We start from the raw sequence: 22074 nt of genomic DNA, 5'->3' as shown, positions 1-22074 counted from the left end.
CAGGGAAGGAAATCTGTCTCCCTTAACTGGTTTGGCCACATGTGACAATATGGTTGACTCTTAACTGCCCACTAAAGAATAGAGGTGAGCAATTAACCTGAGCAAAACAGGCAGTGTCCACATTTCATAAATGAAAAGATATTGGCCACTTAAAGGGTTTGACTGGTCGAGGCTGGCAACTCCTCCCATGTCACAAGAAAAAGTGCAGTGGAATTGGAGCAAGTTTCTGTAGCAGCACAAGCAAAAGCCACCCAATGTCTGAGTGCTGCAGGGCGGATCAGAATAGTGCTATGCAGGGTTACCTTGCTGCTATCAGATTGTGACTCTGAATTCTAGCACTGAAAGGAGTCAGCAACTTGTCACAGCAATTTATGTCCATCAACATATTGCTAGGATTGCTGAGGTTGCACATGGAATGAAGGTTCTTCAATTCTCAGGAAGACAGTTTTAATTCTCTCAACAGTGCTCTCTGCCTGTATTGTTGCTGTCAGGTCAGACAACCAGTCAAGCTGCCATCCATGCTGAGATAATAGACTATAGCCTGTCTAATCTGAAAGCATATCAAGGCCCTCCTGCAAGGCCAGCTAAAGATTCCTCCACTAAATGGCTTTGCTGTAGTTATAATGGTATATCATAATATGTAACAGGACTAAGCCAAACTAAGGTGAACAGATAATGAACAGTCAGGGAATGCACAGAGGTGATCAGTTGATCTTTGCAGATAATATGGCATGACATTAATTGTAAGTTTGCATTAGAAAATTTAGTCAATGGTTTATTTATTTTTGCATTGTGGTAGCCAGTGGAAAAAAAATGAATAGAAGACCTGCTAATGGTACTGAATGGGGAACTGGGGTTACAGTCACTGGAATTGCACTTTGGTACGTTAGTGCAGACTGTCCACTGGGACAAAAGCTATCTCACTTGTCCTAAGCCTTGCTCTTACCCTTTTTCGACTACGAATGCTCATGCTCTTCAGTTGTTTATCCTTCACAAAGTCTGTGGCCTCATGATGATGAGTTTGGGCATCTCCAGCAGAACAACATAAAGTTCGACATCTGTTCTGCCAAGTGCTGCAGGGCTGTTCCAGGGCAAATCAGGCTTTGGGAGTATGGCACATTGTATGTGTGGGGGGTTGCCTTTCATTTTATGGATTATGCACAGATGCATATGTATTGTGCACTAGAGTCATTAGCCACGGCCCTTTTGCAATACAGCCAAAATCACGTACGTGGTATCAGGGTGACTTAACTTTGCTGCTTTTTTTTGTGGTAGGGGAGGTGTGGGTAAGGATGGAAGGTCAGGAAAGCAATGACAGTAGGGAACTCAATAATTAGTGGGGAAGAGTAGCCTTTCTATGGCACGGACCTAATTGTAACTGGTAACAATCATAATTTAGTTACATTTACCAGAAGTAACATTTACCGTACTAAGAGTAAATAACGGGAAAGAAGAAATACAAACCAAGGATAAAAGTCTTAAATGAGGGACAGAATATTTTACTAAGTTGTGGTGTGATTTAGCAAAAGCAGATTGTAAGCAATTGAAGGGTAATTAATGTCATACCAGTGGGAAGAATCAAGATTCAGAACAAATAAATTCCCGTAAATCAAAAGAATGGATTTCACAAATCTAGATCACCACACTGGATTTTGAAAAGCATACAACAGGTAGGGTTAGGCATAAAAAGAAAGTTTGTGTTTGGTCTTAAAAGTTTAATACAACAGGAAACAGAGAAGTAATGAAAATTCAGGGATAAAGATAAAAAATGAAACTATCAAAGCAGAGAGAAAGTCTGAAAAAATAATAACAATAAATAATAATAATAAAATCAAGGGAAGTCCAAAGGCGTTTTATAAATAGATACAGAGCAATGGAATAAGTAAAGACAGAACAGGGTCATTAAAAGACCATGAAGATAACTTGTGTGTAGAATTGCAGAACATGGACATGATTCTCAAATAATATTCTGCAACTGTATGAGAGGCAGGATAAAGTTACGGAGGAGGAATGTGAAAGGTCTGATGGGCTAAACATACGAGAAGGGAAATAGTAAAAGTTTCAGCATTCTTGAAAGTGTTTGGATTATCAAGTTCAGATGAACTGCATCAATGTGTGGCAAGGAAGTCAAGCAGAACTAGTGGAAGCTCTGACTATCAGTCTCCAATCTTATGTGTCTACAGTACTTGAACGCTAGAGGACTGCTAGCATTGTAATAAATGGAAGAAAGGATCATACTGAACGATTACAGGTCTAAAAGGCTAATTATAAGGGAAAAACAGTGATGATAGAAATGGTCATTTAGGATGCCTCAAATTAATCAAGCACTTAGATTTACGAGGGGAATCTTATGTCTGACTAACTTGATTGAATTTTGAGACAAGTTAATGAGGAAGATGGAAAAGGTAGCATCTTTCATGGAGTTGAGCATGGCTTTTGATAAGATCTTATATGGCAGACTGATTAGAAAATTAAAAATCTTAGGGATTCAAAGCAAAAGCAGAACAGGTTGAGTAGCATAAAGCAAAGAGTTGTGGTTATGTATTTTTATGATTGGAAAGTTGTTTCCGTGAGGGCTTCACAGGGCACAGTATAGGGTCCCCTGAATATAAATTAATAATTTAGCCTTAATCACAGGCAGCACGATTTAGAAGTTTGCAGGTAATAAGGAACTTGGTGAGTATGAAAGCCGGACATTGACAGGCCAGATAGGCAGTAAAGTGCAAAAAAGAATTCAAACTGGAGAAATTGGAGGTGAGTAATGTGGGATGGTCAAATGCCATTAAAACACAAAAAAGATAGAATTCCAAGAACTCCAGAGGAGCTGGAAGACTTTGGACTGCACATCTACACAGCCTTCAAGATAGCAGGGCAGACATATAATGTGGTCAAGGAAGCATGCGGGATTCTTTTCCTTTTTTGCTAGAGTATAATAGGTCATCCTAGAACTGTAGGGAATGGTAGTTAGACTATAATTATCACGCTACATAGTGTGCTGGTTACTGTAGTAATGAAGTATGTGATCACTTTAGAAGATCACAATGAAGGATGCCAAGAATGGAAGTTGAATGATGCAGCAAGCATGATTAGGCTAAGGATGTGTTCTTTGGAACAGAGGAGTCTAAGGGGAGATTTAATTGTGGTGTATAAAATTGCAAAAGGACATAGATAGAGTGGATAGGAGGACCAATTTCCATGAGCAATGAGGTCAATAATCAGATGGTATGCATTCAAAAATAATCGGTTGAATGACTAGAGACAAGTTGAGAAATAATGTTTTTCATCCAGAAGGTGGTGAAAACCTGGAACTTATTGTTTGAAGGGATTGTAGAGTCAAAACCCTCATCAGACAGTAAAACACTCTGGTTAACATCTGATACAGCATACACTGTAGGTTTACAGACAGAGTCAGAAAGTAAGAGTAGTCTGGATAGCTCTTTCACAGCTGCATGGATATAATAGGCTAGACAGCCCACTTCTAGGCAGTCTCTTTTTAATCATTCAGTCTCTCAATAGATAATGTTGATGCCTAGGATGTAACTTTTGGTTTGCCGTGGTGGTTCTAATGTAACCAGCATTGTGGGCTGTTGCAGAATGTAGGTATCATGACTACTAGCATGAAACTAGGTACAAGGCATTGGTCTGGATGATTCTATGCCTATCATCATGAACTGGCTAGGTGTTAAAGGGGTGGAACCCCTTCAATTTCAGTACATGTATCATCTGCAAAGTGATGAGCGTGTAGTCAAATAGCATTTGACAACATAAAGATGTTTGCAATCTCAGCAACATTGTAATCTTGCACTGTCTAACAATATCTGACAAAAAGGAATGAAATAGGTAGCTGTCTTTACATAGTGAACTTTCATGACCTCCTTTATTCCACATTGCACAGAAAACTGCAACTGTGTCAAATAACTTCAGCTTCGGTGCTTGCAGGAGCCATGCACATAAAAGTGCATCACCACTGTTACAATAATAACTCAATAGTAATGAGGTCCTCACCCTGGTCTGAGGTTGCATCTGCAAGTGCAGAAAATGTCAGGTTTCAGTGAAGTGCAGACATCTTCACTTTGCTCCTTGCTGATGATCAGGTAGGAGAACTGGTCACCGAACGCTTTGCTAAATACGTCAATCTGCACAGAGCTCTTTCCCCACCACCACTCTCTCATCCTCCAACAGTTTGTCCTGCTGCTGTGCATGGCCTCCATTTCATTCAGCAAGTGACACTATGTTTCAAGGTGAATAGCTACTACTCCACTCAAAGTGGCTTGTGAGGAATCCGCAAAAGTCCACAAGAAGTCCTCTACCAGACTGCTTTTGTAACTTGCAACAACTACAGAAAGCACTAAATACTTACAAAATTATAGAAATTGAAAAACTCAATCAGGAACTAACCAGTCAGAAGCTGATCCCTTTAAATAGCACTAATAAGTGTGTTCAACTGTGTGAAGTTAAGGGCGAGCACCAACTGGTGCACTGAATTGCTAATTGCATCAGTGATTGACATCATGGTCTGGCTATTTTGTTTCCTTTGGTTGATATTTACTAAAGCATAAAAGCACCTGGCATCATTCACCAACAGTGTGCTCAGGTTGTGCGAATATCATTTTGGACAAGATACTCACAGCACATTAAGAAAAGGTGCCAATTCTTGAACTTGCATGATAAAAATCACTTTTACTGAGTATCAGCAACGTACTGAAGCAGAATAGCGGGTGTTAAACCCGTGACTGTGTTTTAATGTTTAAAAAAACTCAAAGGTAATTTGTATTATTTATTTTGTACAGTTTCATGCAAGTGATTACTAATTCAGAATACATTGTGCTACTAATTGGGCCTAACACAAGTCTCCAGGGTAGTATTCAAATTATTAGCTGATTTAGAATGTTTGTCTAATTACTGTAATAAACCTTCTTAATTTTGCTTGTCATGAATGTATGTACATAAATGTGTTATTTGAATTGCTTTGTGACTTGGCTTTTTGGTAAATTAAAGTACTATGCTACAAAAACAGGAGTGCAGGGGTTAAGGTTCGCAAATCCCCTAGCAATGTGTTCCCAATCATACATTGTTATATCCTGGTAGGCAACAGGCAGATAGCCAGGGAGGTGTGGAGGAAGCAAATGGGCAGTGGGGTTGGGGGTGTGTGTAATGTTTAAAGATGGTCTACATTCAATAGCCCAAACAATTGAAAACTTTATGCTGTCTGTTCATTATAATGGCTGCAGCATGTGACCAAGTATGCCTCAGTGTGACACACAAGTTTACGCAAAGCTAGAAATACTTAAAGCCAGTCCACATTGCTTTGACCTGTTGAAAGACTGAAATGGTCTGGAGTAGCATGAAATGTATGACCAGCATGATGTGCCAAACACAGTCACCAACAACACATTCAATGAGCATTCATCCCATTACTATTTTTATGCATTTGATCATTGAGATGAAGTGTCCATAAAGCTGGAAGGGTCTATTCAACAGCATGTGACACCATGGGGTATGTGCAGTCTTCTCCATCCTCTCCGCTTAGAGAAAACAATAAAATTTCTTCTCCTGAAAGAAGTTCTTGTCATTCTGCTGAAGTGGGAACAACAAATAAACTGAGAGATGACAGTCATATTTCCTGTTACAGTCTTAAAGTAACCAGTTACAAAAAAAACTGAAGGCTGCAGACCCCTTCACAGTCAACGGTAGTACCATCCTTGCCTGTTCTGAGGCTGCAGGTCTGGTTCCAAGAAATTGCAGAGTACTTCTTAACCATCTCCTTGATGAATCACAAACACATGAGCTAGGGAATAGAAACTGTCTTATAAGACATAGGTAGGTAAGAGTTCCTGTTAAGAGTGCTTCTCCCATCCTCTTGCCTCTAAGAGCAGCTGGTTTTCTTAGTCCATGGCTCTGCACCATCTGACTCTCATGATGCTACTACAGATCCTATGATTGAGAGCAGATAGTGCACTCAGTGCCCCTGCAGTCACAAGTAATGTCTTCCTCACATGCTGCACCACTCTCTGCATACTCCTTCAAGTACTGTCCAACTCTCCAAATGCTTAGTACTTACACCAACTCAAACAGTGCCAGCAGAAAGAAATCAGCAAATAATCCTGTTAAATTGTGCAAGTTGTGGATTTGGCAAGCTGAGGAACACATCTTCAGGAATGCATGTTTAGGACTGGTTGTTAAGTAGATTTGAGAGGTCCAAAATTACCAGTCTAATATCAAATTAGTATGACCGGCTGGCTGATGTCATGATAAGCCAACTCTGCATACTGTTACTGCATGCACATTAATGCTCACACCAATGCTGTCACCAAGATGCCAATGCTACCAAGGTGATGGAGCTGAATTTTGCAGCCACGTTATTGTGGCATCATGAATTTTTGATTGGCAGACCACACAGCCTTCTATGTTATGTGATAGTGCTGCCCCAAGCCTGGAAATGTCTGAGGAATTACCTAAAAAAATTATAAAGCAAAAACACAAAAAGGAAGTTTAAAACAACCAGGATTCAGACAACATGGCTAATCATATGGAAATCAGTATGTGACACAAGAATGTAATTAGTTAGGCATTAGTGCTTGTGGGCAAAGAGGAGTAGGACATCAACAGCCTTTTAAACTTACTACCTTCTGCCAAGAATACAATGAAATTCCGAGTAATCCGACCTGTGCCAAATCTACATTAGTGAATTATCTAAGGTATATCAGTGATACCAAATGTTTACAACAGGGTACTAACGGGAAAACCTGATAATGGGTTGAAGGAGAATCCTACAGTATGTACAGTGGATAACAACCTGTGGAGTATAATTTTTGGTGAGCTTATTGCCAGACAGTGTTTGGACAAGATCACAATGTGTCTTGAAAAGGACAGAAAAGTACAACTATAGTGAATACTTTCTCCCTCTATTGCTACATGTAGAGTTATGACCAACCTTTTGCTAAATGCATACTGCAATATAACATTTTTGCCAAAAGCAGCCATCAGTTATTCTATGGACAAAATGTGACCATTGGTATTTTACCTGTTATTTTATTAATAAAGGAGTTATTTAAAATGTATTCTGTTAAAGATCATGATGTATCATGTACATTTATAAGTAGAATTTGCTGGTTATTTCTGGAGTACAAGTGATTAAAGCAATGTAGGAATTGAGCCAAGCAAAGGTAAAAGAAAGTACTATTATGCAGAATGTCATAAGAGTCTAAAACCTTTCTTCCAGATGAATAGTTGCATAGCATATGATAAAGCAGCCATAATACCTTGCAAGATATTCATGCAAAACAGCTGTAAAAGCTCTTCAGTTCAGCAAAGCACTTGAATCATTAAAAGAAAACAGTTGAGTTGTATGTTGATGCAGGATGAATTGGATAGTATCATCAACCAAAGTTGTGTGCATAAGTAACACCCTGACATGGTTTATCTTTTTTTAACAAAAGATTTTTCATCCTGGATGGAAGATAACGGTTTAGATATTCCACACCCTCTCAACCAAGTGTTTTTTTTGCCAGATTTGTAGACAGCAGTGAAATGTAAACCAAATTTTAAAATGGTCAATACAGCTTTATAATGTTGATCACAGAACTGTGTAAGTGTTTGTCAGGTCCTAGTGCCAAACATTTAAACCTAAATAGAGGAGATGTTAGAGATAATGGGAACTGCAGATGCTGGAGAATTCCAAGATAATAAAATGTGGGGCTGGATGAACACAGCAGGCCAAGCAGCATCTCAGGAGCACAAAAGCTGACGTTTCGGGCCTAGAAGGGTCTAGGCCCGAAACGTCAGCTTTTGTGCTCCTGAGATGCTGCTTGACCTGCTGTGTTCATCCAGCCCCAAATTTTATTATAGAGGAGATGTTAGGTTGTTTTTGATATTGGAACTTGTGGTATTAGTCTTATAATTATACAATATACAATTCCGAAGAGCTACAGCCGATGTTATTTTAAAGGAGTCCAATCTGTTAGGCAGTTGATCGATGACTCTGCCTCATGGCATTACTGGCCTTCTGTTTTGGCTGTTTGGTATGACACCACATTAGACTCAAGGAGACCCGCCCCTGATGTGCCAATGACCTTGAAACTGGACTCAGCGAGGTAGCTCTGTACTGGGTAGAAGTTCCACCTTGCCAGAGACGTTCCGCTCTATCAGAAAATTAGGCCAATGTTTTGGTTTTCTCAATGGCAACTTGCAAATAAATTGTGCCTTCAAGACAGGAAAACAATCAAAGGCATTTCACAATAGTGTAATCAGACAAAAATGGACACCAAGCCAAACAAATTAGACAATAGATAGTAAAAAAAAGTGAGCATTAAGTGCGGTCTTAAAGGAGGAAATAGAAATGTGAAACAGGAGAGATTTGGAAGTGAATCTACAGTACAGAAAATACAGATATTTCAGTCCATAAAATGGATGCAAATGGAGTTAAAGTCATAAAAATACAGGATTCTTTCGGAATAAGAGTAGCTGTCAGGACTGAAGCTCGAGAAAAAGGCCATAGTTATGAATAAACATAACGATGAGAATTAGAAGTCAAAAGGTGTTGGTGGCTAGGAGCCAGTATAAGTCAGTAAATAAACAGCAGGTGAATGAGTAGGATTTGCTCCAGATAGGATATGGATCGTAGCATTTTGTTGAGCTGAAGGTTATGGAGGTTAGCCAGGAAAGGAATGGAACAGTTGAAAGCGGAGGTGACAAAGGCACAGAAGAGAATTTCTGCAACAGTTGGGCTAAAGCAGGTATGGAGACAGGCAATGTTATAGAGGTGGAAGTAGACAGTTACACAATGTTACTCACTATTTACATTAGAAAAATTGCTTGCCTGCCTGATTTTAAACAACGTGAGAAGAGTTATATAAATAATGCTATCCCGTTTTGACTGAAAAAGAACTGAACTGGTTCAGGTAATGTGACTGTAAATTTGAGTTAATAATTGATAGTGAAGTTACCTGCTGTAGCATGATAGCCTGTTGTTGCTGAAGCAAAGCTTGAAGTTGCTGAGGAGTCAATACTTGTTGCTGTAAAATCTGTTGCATTTGCTGGGGAGTTATCACTTGAGGTGTCATCATAGCCACTGATACTGGAACCTAAAGACATAACACATGAAGATAAGGGACAAAATATTTCTAAAGCTGTACAAGGACCGATAACAATTATCATCGAACAGAAATTTGCTTAGTGAAGTGCTGAGATTGTCAAATCAGTTTCAAGCTGTATCCCAACATGATTCAATCAAAAACTGCAATGGAATGCAGTATGTTAACGTCTTTCTCTTTATCTTAACAAAGGTTAACCCCTTAAGTTATGTTTTTTTTAAAGGCACTGACCTTACTTTCTGTGCCAGTGCTTGACAGGAATTGGGCCAAAGGACAGATGCTGGTGGCTCTTAAACATGTGACATATTAAAAAAATCTTTCCAAGCCCCATGATTGAAACAGAGTTTTAGCAATTAGCATGTTTCAATAACTACAGTATTCAAAAATATGAAATCCTGTATGGAGTACTCTAGCTTTCGAAAAATACTATGAAATGTGCAGATTTACCATATAAAGTATAAATGATAAAAACAGTGGTGATATTTCTATGACTAATATCAATCTATCACTAATAGAAATTGTATTAGGCTGGTTCTGCACACGAACATTGCTATTTCTTAGAAGAAGTCTCCAATGTGATCTCAATTGTTCATATACTGATTTAAACTATATAGCTGTTTATAGTACCAGATATTTCATATTGCTGACATACCCAAAGCAACTTTTCTCACTGACATTTCAGTGACAAACAGTTACAGTGATAAACCTGATAGCATTTCACATTTGCAACTATTAACTTGTCCAAGTGCATGGACCTCCTTCTAAACTGAAACTGAGTAACTTGCATATTATGAATGAAAAATGATGTCTTGTTCTGATAATGAAGCCGACATTAAAATGACAGTCTGTCTCAAACAACGTTGCATTGTTATTTTCATGCTAACATTTCATAACAATATCATAAATTTTGCACGTTTGTAGAATGAAACTCAGTTTTCAAATCAATCATTATGTTTTGTTGAAATGTTGAGATATTGAATATAACTTTCAAGCTCATCAAAATACAAAGCTTTTTCAATGTTTTTTCTAAAACTGAACAGATTTTTAAAAATGTTTTATCAGATGGCAAGTATTAATATCATTTCTGATTAAAATTCATTTGGTTCCTTGTATAATTAATTTAAGTGTCACTATTATTTCAAAGAAATACAGCTTAATTTTTGCACACCTAAATTCTATTTGGTTTCAATGCACTTCATACACAAATGAAAATTTCCACTGATCACACAATAGTTGGAATATGGAAGTGTAACCTGATTTATATCATTCTGAGGGAGTATCTTCAACCCTAAAAATAGGCTAGTGCCAGTGAAAGGATTTAAAAAGGTATTGAATAACAAACCCTAATACAGGGTCCAGCAAACAAAGTTCTGCATCTTGATGCTGTGATGATACATTTCAGTATTTCTGTAGTTAACAGCTCTTATTCTATTTTGTCACTGATTTCTTCTTCCATTTGCATAGCGCATTCACTTTCCTAATTTCACAGTCATTATGCACTGATGCCCTGATTTCTCAGCATCACTAATCTCGACAAGTTTAAAGCACTGATGAAGGTCAGACAGACGAAGGCACATTCTAAACTCCACACAGCTTTCTTTCTCCATTGTACTAATTCATTTCTATTAAATAGCTGGACTCACCAAGCTTTCTAGTATTTTCAGGGTGGAGGGGTAATGGAAGTTCTCACTGTAAATGTACAAGTGCTATCCTATTGTCTTTTCAGCAATAACTAATGTCAGAAATCAAAGAGCATGCAGCATTGGCAGTAGGCTATTATAGCACACACATTATTACACACTACTACAGAGGTCATTAGCAGCAAGAGTGATTGTATTGTTCTTAACCTATTGATCACTCCAACTACTGCCATTTAATCCCTTGTTGAGTGACTGAAAACTGCTTTAAGGCACATTGAAGGGAATCCTTTAACAAGGCAACAAATAACCCAAGCCTTGAACATCATAAACAAATGTAGAGAAGTTGTAACAGAAGGTTCATTTACACAAAAGAAAATCAAAATATGAGTCTAGTAGTAACCATTCATCAACATTAACCTACACTCAAGACACTCTGAAAAGATTTCCAGCTTACAAAATGAAACTAAACAAAATAAATTCTAAATAAAAAAAGTTAACCAATGTAACATTTCTTCTGCAAGATTTTAAATTTAATGCTATAATGTTTATAAAATGCATAATAATGTGTAAAAGCATTGCAATAAATGACTGAATAAACTTACTTCATCATAATTTAGTAATGAACATTTTTGAAAAACCGTTAACATTTGTTTCAAAGATTTGCTGTTGATTTTGAAAAAAAGACATTTCATTTCACAAAGTGAAATAAAATTCTTCAATTTTGTACGCTAAAATACATCATACCTTAAGTTCATGCCTGGTGATAATCAGATATGCGAGATCAAATTCTGATAAAAACAGCTTAAAAAGCAGAGACAGATAATAACGAGTTAACTTGAGAGTTAAAATATGATTTGAAGTTAAAAGAACAACCACAGAGTGATGTATTTTCCTGTATGAAATTTTATTTGTGACCTTATGAGTTTTTCAAGAGTAATTTATATCATGCAGTAAGTGGTGCAACAGAATCCAAAGGCATATATCCATTAAAAACAAAGATCTTTCATCTGCTGTCTTGCAAACTTATACCTCTACTTCCTTAAGAAATGTAAAAATCAATTTGCTTTTAAGATAATGAAAGTTATGTGATAGAACTAAGTTCTTAAATCCAAAAAGGTCTGCTCAATTGTTAACCAGCCCAGATATGACTTCATTAATTGCATGAGTTGCTCAATTCACCAGGCAGTTATTGTCTATCAATCATATATTTAATTCATCACAAAGTTCATAAATACTATCACATTTATGAGAATGAACAACTTGTATTTGTAGATGCTTTATACATGCATTGTGTATTGGAATTTGGAAACAAATGTTCCCAAATTAAAAGTGCTGCGTGACACAAGATTGTAACCACACTCATACCTTCAATTAAAAAAAACTGATTTCCGAAACTACAAATAATAACCTGCCTCAAGTGAACGGTTGCACTCATGCTAAAAGCCATATGTGCATGGAATAAGAACAACTAAATACCTTGATGCATAAATATCATTTTAAATTTTAACTTTAAAGCCACAGCCAAAGAAAAAAAGAGTTTTAAGCCCCTGAAAACATGATAAGTGCTTCAAAGCCAACCAAATACTTGTGAGATATAATTAGCATTTTTTTCAGGCTATCTCAACAGGGAATCTGTAAAGCGAGATCCCACAAACTACAAACAGATAAATAACCAATAAATTAATGGAGTGTAGAGGGTGAAGGAAGAAAGCTAGATAGGGTACCAGAACTCCCTGCTTAACTTCAAATATTGTAATGAGTTCTGCTACATACACGTGACAAGTAACTTGAATTAGACCTTGAATTAGTTCCACACTGTTGACAAAACAACCTCCATCAATAATTCTGTGACGTGCCAACCTGGTATATGGTCTTGACCCCAAGATCTTCTGACTCACAGCTAAAGAAAGTGCTAATGAAGTTTAGCTGATACTGTGTAAAGGTTCAAATATTTTACTTGACTTATAAATTAATACATTAAAGTTTAAAACATTTCCTGCTCACCCTTTAAATTTTAACAAACTGCAGTTCACCATTCAGAGAATGCAACTTTTGAACAAATTTACAAATTGGGCTGTGTGAAAAAGACATGATATGGCCAACTTTATTTTTAAAACTTAACCACAGATTCATTTCGCTACCTAACAAAGTAAAAATTCTATTTTCCAGTTGCTTTTTACTCTAAATTTGACCCCAAATTTTAGCCCCACATGTAGAATGAGCACATGCACAGAAATAAAACCCACCAAATAGAGATAGATCATAAAACAAACAAAAATTGAAAGTGTCTGAAAAACTCAGCAGGTCTAGCAGTAGCTGTGGAGACAGAATCAGAATTAACCTTTTGAATCTGATATGACTTCTTCAGAACTGAAAGTGTCAGCGCTGGAAATTTGACAGGTCAGGGCCATCAAATGCATATGTGAAGATCACATGCAGCTTTGTCAAAATCGAAATCAGATTGACTAAAATGCACAGTAAAAACTTTAAAATCAATGGATTAAAGGGTAGGCATCTTTAATATGTAAGGTGAATATTGTTACAGGAAATAGCCAAAAGTATCTTATTTGATGAGGGTGATGATAACTCAAATGATGTAAAATGAAACCAAAGGCTTTAAATGATATAAAGTTGCTTACCAAGTTTTCCGTGAAGTTTTTAAGCAAAGTGCCAATATGTAAAAATGTAACAAAGAATGTCTTTGCTAGACGCGCATGATAAATGGGGAGAGGACAGTGCCATTTTGTAAATTCCCAAATTTCTACTGTGAATCTAAGAGAATTACAAACAACCCCAGACAAAAGATATAACTTCTTCCTATCACTGATGGGAAGCTAATAGGCCAATTAATTTAGTAATGTTGAAAGAAATGTATGAAAATTTAAAATAGTAGAGAACTACAACTGGTATTAAGAGACATTTATCACATTCATGAAACCCTGCCAAAATCTTCAGATTGTGAGACTTCACTAAGAACACTGACATCATATTTAGTTTCTTGAATACTGCAGAAATTATTTTCTACAGCTTTCACTTTATTGTGAAGTCTGCAAATATTTCTTAATCATATATCTCTTTTCATAATAAGATCAAGGAATCACTTATACCACTATTAGTTCTGATAGTTTTTCTTTGAATCTTCAACACGAGTTTATTTTCTTCAGTTCTCCAAAAATAGAAACAGAATCAATTAAAGCTTTTAGAGTAGTGTTCATCTTAAGCAATAACTTTTTTTTACATTCTTTATTCATACTATCGGGCACAAAGAAGACTCTTGCTCTACATAAATTAATAGTTTTAGTGCCATCCTTAGTCAAAAAGTGTAAATGCCAGTGCATCTGAAGTGGCTGGACTAATTTACAATGGATTAGGAATTGCAGTAGTTTATTTCTAGTTATATATTATGTAGTCTGTGAATACTCAATCAGGTAAAGTATCAATACTTGACTGAGGTGCTGCAGACTTATTTTGTAAAAATGTGTATCTGTGCTAATTCCATTTTTCGTAATCTTTCAGAAGTTAAAAGTTAAAACCTGATTCATGAAAACAAGTAAAACACAAGAAAGTTACACCCAATCAATCTCTGATAAAAATGAAGGAAGAATGACAACTATACAACTAGATTGGTAACATTTGGCTGTCATTGCATCTGGATTACACATCTTTTCTAAAATTTAATATGTTTTATTTGCATATTATTGCAGCTCTGATATATTGAAACTGCAAGAGAAAGACAACAAAATGAATAGTATATTGGAATTCATAACATACAAGGGAAAAAAGGGGAAGTAAAAGCTCACTTTTGTTTTTATCATATGGGTTGGCCATATAATTGAGACAGATCGGAGTAACTATACATTGATCTAAAGTGATATCTTCACTACTTTTTCTGTTGGAAAGGAACATAACTAGATTTTCCAAATCCTGTACCAAAAGATGATCCTTCATCATCTGCATGACAAGGAGTACAAAAAATTGGCTTGGAGTGATGTGGTCACTTTTTCCTCCCTCCTTTCCTATGGAGAACTGCTTCACTTATTATGCCTTCTTCTACAACTGTGCCAAAGTGTGTGATTTTCTTTTAGCAAAATTCATGCCCTCCACAAAGGTATCATTCTTGCCTCCATTCATAAACGTAAACCTCCAGCACAAGAAGTGAAGAGATTTATTTCAAAAGTGAATCAATATTGAAATCATCTTCTCTACCATATCAAAAGCATAAACACCATTTCATTTAGAGATTTCACTGCCTTTCAAATGACTGTATTCTAAAATTCAACAGAAATTCATCAACAATCATTTTCACAAATTACTAATGAACACATAGATGTCATCATTAAATGCTTACTTTAAAGCAAGTATGCACTGGAATAGATTTAATGAAGAAAATGTTGCTCGCATCTGCTTTTTCAATAATCCAAGCAATGACTTGGTCATTCCAATTTATGTCAGTCTGAGGTTTCAATGTCACTGCAATTACGTAATATGAAACTAAAGTTTTTTTGTCACGAATCAAGCTTATCTAAAACAACAGAACTGGTCTTATCTAAAATCGAAGTTGTTCCAACGTAAATAAAGCACAAGATGTTTTTATGTCAGGTAAATTTCTAATCGTAATAACATTCAAGGCAATCAGAGAAACAGTAGATTCCATTACGGTTAGAAACCAAGAAATACTATTATGCAATCAATAATTACCTATTTAATAAATAAGACATACTTTTCAGGCTTTTGCTTTAAATAATCTGCACTAGGTCAGACAGAGAAATTATTTACAAAGGCAGTAAACTTTTAAGAATGACCTTATTGAAATGACTTTATTATTAAAAAAAAGGAAATGCAACGTGCATTCTTGACATTTACAGATCCTGTATAATGAAGTTAATGATATTTAGCTTGCAGGTTTGTTTTTAAAGAGAAAATACAAAACTCATTACCTAGGAACGTCATCAAAAATCGAAGATCTCTCTGACTACACAAAGCATATTTGTTTTACCTGTGTCACTAAAAAAACCTTGATACCATCATACTGTATTTTGTTACAAGGCAGATTAGCTGTAAACATGCTGATCAACCACATTTTTGCAGAAATGTAGCCATCTATAAAAGACAAAATATAGATTCTGAAAAAATGACACCATTAAAAGAAGGTGAATGTGTGCCAAATATTTTACTACGGCAGCAGAAAGTGCCCCTTCAGCAGCTTTTTTCAAGTAACGAGAAAAACATCATTCAAATCTTTCAGCAAATTAAATTAAAATATTATATTGTTCATGAAATCTTTAACAATTCATGAGGCAGTTTACAGATTTTTAGCAAGATTTTAGCATAAGTTGCTGAGCTTATAATTGCCATTCCAACATTGTCATTAAAAGAAACATGTCTGACTGTGTCCAATCTGGGGCATGGGCCCGCATACTGTTACATCCCTCTAACGGGTCCAGTTGTACAGCCACAGCAAAGTGGCATACAGCTTCACTAAGGAAGTAATGGCCAACTGCAGCTTACAGTCACAGCTTTAAAGACATTTCGCTGGTGACGGAGTCCAGAAAGTTCATTCGGTTCATATGGTGGCTATAGCACCCTAGTGAGATTGGGTAGGGCACAGGTCATTCAAGTTGGGGGGAGCAGGGGGTGAGTGATGAATGACTGTTTAAATACGAAGCAAATACTTTAGCTCTTGCTTTCTTTGCCTCCACAATAAGGACCAGTAAAATAACTTTTTTGTTATGGGTGGAAATATTCAGAATTCCCTTTCAGGACAATGGTGTGGCTTTGCTGCATCTGTAAAAATTGAATACAGTAAGCATATTGTGCAAACTGTGGTTAGTTGCAGAACTTTTCTACAAAGGGATCAGAAGTAGACATTGTATCCATTGCATATGCATTCTGGGAACCTAAAACCTTTCTCAGGCAGGAGTCCCTGAGCACTTACCGATCAGTCCGAACCAATAGGGCAGTTACAGAACTTCTAGAACAGAATGAGTGCGCACACAAGAATCTATCATGGTAGATTCTTAGGCATTTGTGAAATTGGGATATGGTGATCCAATTTATCGTGTCTGGGAAGATATGTTTAAATTGCTCTTAAATATGTTATATCTACAACAATGATCATCTAAAATGACCTTCTATCAGAATGATTTCTGGTGATCTTTACAGCCAGGTAATCTCTTCATATAGGCTCAAGTGCGCTTCACTCACAGCTGGCAACTAATGCAAATATCACAAGAGAGCGATGGTCTGTCAATATGTATATATATTCAGTAATGCTGACTTCAATTATAATACTAAATAGTAATTACATTTCAGCACAAACATTATACCAAAGGGATTTGAAAAAGTGGAAAAGCCAAATAGTCAATCAAAAGAAACAATGAAAAGCAAATGTGGAGTGCAGATTTGTAGCAAATGCAATCTGTAAAAAAAAACTAAGCTAAATTTATCCCAATATATCGCACAAAATATTTAAAAAAGGTACATATCCTAGATGTCATTGTAAGAACAATATAAACAGCATCAGCCTAGCGTGAAAATCTGGTTCATCCACACCTCCTTTCATGCTGGATATTCACTCTATTATTCTGCTAGTCATAGTTCAGACCTTGCTGAAATATTTTAGTATCACAACAGTAAAAGCTGTATACTGTTACTTGATGAAGGAAAGTTTACCCCAGCTGTTTAATCAGTCTCTTAAATTTTTAATTTTCATTCAATCATCATTAAATGGAGAACAGTTAATGGGCCATGTACACAGTAGCCTATGTATGTGCCTTGCATTGCTCTACATGCCTGCAGAAGATTTAATTGAAAATAGCCTCCATTATAATAAGGAAAATATATTACGTATATTTCTGAAGACAAGGTAAATGATGTAATTAATAGAATACTCCGACAGTATTGATTTACAAGTTACGGGACAAAATCAATGGTTGGAAGCATAGATGAGGGGCTATAATTTTTAGTTAATTGGTTACAGCAACATATAAAATGCATATTTCTAACTGCTACTGCAAGGGAAATTTCTATGCTTAAAGTCACTGTACAGCACTATATTGCAAAGGAAATGGTATACATCTGTCTATTATGATAAGATGCCAATCTTAATTTGAAGAAGTGCAACAAAAACCAAAAGGTTTTCTGCAAATAATTATGTACTGTTTTAGGTTTTAATAGAAAGGCTGCTAGAGAATATTCTGGGAGCAGTATTCAAAGCAGAAAGTACGAGACGACTGGTAATCAAAACAGGACAGCCAAGACATGCAGTCAGAAGCTACAAATCTCAGATATGTACTCATGCATGCATCAGAATTATGACATTCCAATCAGAATTTTAGCATAACAGTTTGCTCATTTCAGTCATTCTGACATTAGAAAGCTGAATATTTCAGGTTCTGTATTGAACAGTTTTAAACTTTTATTTAGTTTAAATGCAAAGGAAGTGCAGCACACAGCCTGCTCCAGACATATCCTTTGGGTAGATGGGCTATACATCACTTCTAAGCAAAAGGGTGCAAATTAGATTCTAATGAGAAAACATCAGTCGCTCCTCTGATGATTTCACTATTCACTGATTCACTCCTAATGAAGACACACTCTATCCAGAATGCTCTTGAACTGTCAGAGGTCAAAATGAATTCAAAAAGCCAAAAGCAAATCAAGACAAAAATCGGAAGCACTGAAAGAAACCTTTTTCAGAGTGGTGTGGCAATTAAAGTAATTGCACAAAGAGACAACTTCTATCAATGGCAGCAGAAATTAAGCTGCCAAAGTTGTAACAGGTTAGATGAAAATCAGATTTTAATGTATGCTTCCTCATGTCATCTTGTTTTGTCAGGACATCAAATAAAATTGAAAAGTACAAAATAACAAGCCCCAGAGAAAATCAGAGAGGCTGACCTTTCTGATATTGTTGATTTACCATGTTCAGAAATATTTTAATAATAATGAAGTTGACTTCAGTAGCAAGAGTAAGTCATGCAAACAAGTCTTGTTTCATCCCTTTAAAAAAGAATATTTCCTTAAGTACAGGCATGCTTACAACAACTTGTGAAATTCCATGAAAGCTGGTGCACAACATTAAAAAAATAGAAACACTGACTACTGCATCTTCATAAATTTTCAATGGTAAAACATCAATTCATGACTAAATACAGCAAGATGATAGCATCTGTGTAATGTTTATCTAATAATATAACTACGTTTATTTCCTAGAAGAGCATCATGCCATTTTAAAGCGCAAGTATTCAACAGCCTCTCAGACTGGAATAATCAGAAATACATTATGTTTTTAGAAGGGTTTTTATTCATTTCCTTCCATTATTTTTATGGCCCCATAATTGAAGATCGCTACCACCTGCTTTATACTTTAGGACAAATAAAGTATAAAGCCTTAATTTGTTTCATTTAACTTTTCAGCTTATAGCATTTTACAAACAGGAAACCATATGCACAGATATGTAGCTTAAACATAGCTTTAGATTTTAATTTCAGCTCAAATTGACAACAAAAATCATGCTAGCATGGAGTTTCACTGTGAATGGTCAAATGCATTCATTTAATAATCTCCCAAAACAAACAAATAATTTTCCTCTGAAGGTCATTTTTGTTTTCTTTTGAACAAGCAAACCACTAAAAAGGAACTAGCTAAGCCCTTCACCTAAAAACAACAAATGTAGTTAGTGGTGTCAGGACTTTCCCACAGTCAGCTCTTGTTACCCACAGGTGTTTACAGCTCCAGCACTAGCAATTTTGAAAGGGAAAACACAAGCTACAGTTGGTTTAACATCTTATCTCAGCACTCAGATGTTTGGAGACTCAAAGGCTGCAGACAAAATGTATACTAAAACCAACATAATAAGAGGCAACACAGCAGTTTTCTTTTCAGCCTTTCCTTTCTCTTATGAGACTGTTTTAAACAACCCCGCTTTTACATGTCAAGGTGGATTTTTATACTGTGCATCAGGTTGATTTTTTTTTGGCATTCACTGTCTTAAAACTACACATAAAAATTAAGGAAAAGCCATGTTCAACACCTCTTCCTATCATGTAGGCAGATGATTTATGGTACATCTGCTCAGTAAGGTTATGCAACACTGCATCCCTTCAGAAGCATTACTTGAGTCAGTTGAGATTTAATTAAGATCACAGCCCTTAAAATCCTTGCCCCATGTAAATTCATAGAAGACAATGCACCCTGGTGCAACATCACACATAGAATCAAAACAATCATTTGTAACAACACAAGTTAATCCTCATTTCCATGACAACATGTTGTCAAATTTTGATTTAACATTCTGTTGTTGTTGCTTACAGTGGCATCAATTAAAAAATGCACACAAAACAATAGCCAAAGAAAATATCAAACTCTGTCCTACAGTGCCAATGTCCCACTCAGTATCATAATATATGGCTGCCAATGTCGTGGTAAAGAAATGACAGGTGCTAGCAGTCTCTTTGGTTGACAGGCCACTGCACAAATAACTGCCTTTCCTGAAAGGGCTAATGCACTACTAATGAACAATAAATCAACTTTGATTATAAACTGTCAGACAAATCAGTTCTCAGTTCAGCACTCTGAGATTCTATGCCAAGTCAGCTGCACATTGCTGGAATACATCATCTACATTTAGTTTTGTTCACACAACAATGAAATTTCAAATTGAAAGTAGAAGCTGAAAATCAAAACAAACAATCCCCCCGCCCCACCCCACCCCAGAGAGTATAATTTGTCTGCTTCAGTCCAGCTGTGAATTGGGGGCTCATGTAAATTCTTTAACCACAGTGCTCCATAACATAAAAGCAATGTCTCTATCATCTAAGTGGTGCTTAAAGCTCCTCATATCAATCGCAATCCACTCTAGACAGAGTTAGTGCATACAGCAACTTGTAACTTAACACTGTATTTGGTTTAAGATTAAAAAAAAGTGATAGAAATTTGAAAGTCAAAACCCACTTCAAAAGATAAAACTCTGAGCTAACAAAGCACACAGTGCACATGAACTAAAAACAAACAACATTTAAGAAATCTCTCCAGCAGATGATAATTCAAATGGTCAAGATAGGATTATCCATTTCCTTGCAGTAAGTACAGTGCAGGCACAAGAGAACATGCCACTTATCTGTCTCCTAATTAATGCTTTTTGATGTGACTTTTAAAATGATTGCTGACAACTCAAGATAAAATGACACAAAATGTGGAAACTCCCTTCTGTAAAAACAAATGGAGCTATAACAGTTCTTTTGCAGTTGAAAAGCAGCATCATCTAAACTGTATATGCAATTTTCAAAAATACCATCCTTCCATTACTTCATTTCCTGAAGGCTTCCTTAACTGTGACAACATCCCAGTTGATTCTAAACAATGTAACATTGACAGTCAAGTTTCTGGCATCTCACATCCTATTGGGCAATCAGGAATGTGACCACGTTCAGTCAAAGAATACATACAGAATAGTGTATACTTTACAAGAGACAGCAGTTGACATAAATTCTGCATTCATTTTAACTTAATCCATTCATTTTCACTATTATCTCAAATGTACAATATTTGACACATGGGCAGTTGGCTCCTGAATGACCATATAAAAATATTGAAATAGATTAAAGAAGGTTATAGCTAGCAACAAAGAACATACTTGTTTGTTTCCTTTTTATGATTCAGACACGTTATAAATTGCTATTAAATGCAGCGTAAATGAATTCTCACAAAACCTGTCCCTGCTATTGAAAGACACAGTAAATGACAATGGTTTCAATGATGAAAAGAACTCTTAAAGGAAGCTGATGAATAAAGTAGCAACAATGGTAAAATATTGCACAAAGGAAGTTATGCTGCTTCTTTTCTCCTAGATAAATTAAATTGTCAGTTTTACAGAGGAAAGGTACTAAAATTGCAGAATCAATCATATTGACAAACCTGACAAACTCCATTTAGCTGCCGCAGTAAACAGAGTGGTGGGCCATGAAACACTAATAAGCCTCCTGTATAAACTCAGCTTTCTGCAGATACAGACAGATTACACTCGCAAGAGTGAGCACAGACTGACATGGTAGAAAGCCAATCAGCCACACCCTACTCACCAATCATAGTTAACTACTCACCAGAATCAATCCTTGAGATTCCGATGCCTTTTGTAGCAGCCCTCCTCTTTTGAGACGACAGGTAAAACAAAGTCCTTGTGTAATTGAGATTTCATGGCCAATTATTTACAATATGAATTCCAGTGTATTTTTGTACAGAAAAATGCTGCTTCATAGTTTTATCAATTAACATCAACCAGCTCCAAGTGCTACTAGAGTTACAGCTTAATAATCCAATGACAACATTGTACTGAAAACTG

At 36.2% G+C, this 22074-nt stretch overlaps 1 protein-coding gene across 11 annotated transcripts in view; it reads right to left on the bottom strand.

Annotated features, from left to right (window-relative positions):
- The window catches only part of foxp1b (forkhead box P1b), a 483509-nt gene that overhangs the window by 126331 nt on the left and 335104 nt on the right, over positions 1-22074 (bottom strand). For 10 of the 11 annotated variants that reach the window (XM_059649922.1, XM_048547287.2, XM_059649921.1 and 7 more), the window contains one exon: positions 8946-9083. In XM_059649922.1, coding sequence (XP_059505905.1) covers positions 8946-9083 — 138 coding nt within the window. Of the gene's footprint in view, positions 1-8945; positions 9084-21650; positions 21752-22074 lie in introns of those variants that run through there. The other variant, XM_048547293.1, reaches the window with a different exon arrangement.

The sequence above is a fragment of the Stegostoma tigrinum genome, chromosome 11 (assembly GCF_030684315.1).
Source record: "Stegostoma tigrinum isolate sSteTig4 chromosome 11, sSteTig4.hap1, whole genome shotgun sequence".
NCBI classification, from domain to species: Eukaryota; Metazoa; Chordata; class Chondrichthyes; order Orectolobiformes; family Stegostomatidae; genus Stegostoma; species Stegostoma tigrinum.
Note: the sequence above shows the minus strand (reverse complement) of the source record. Positions and strands in the feature narration are given on the sequence as shown.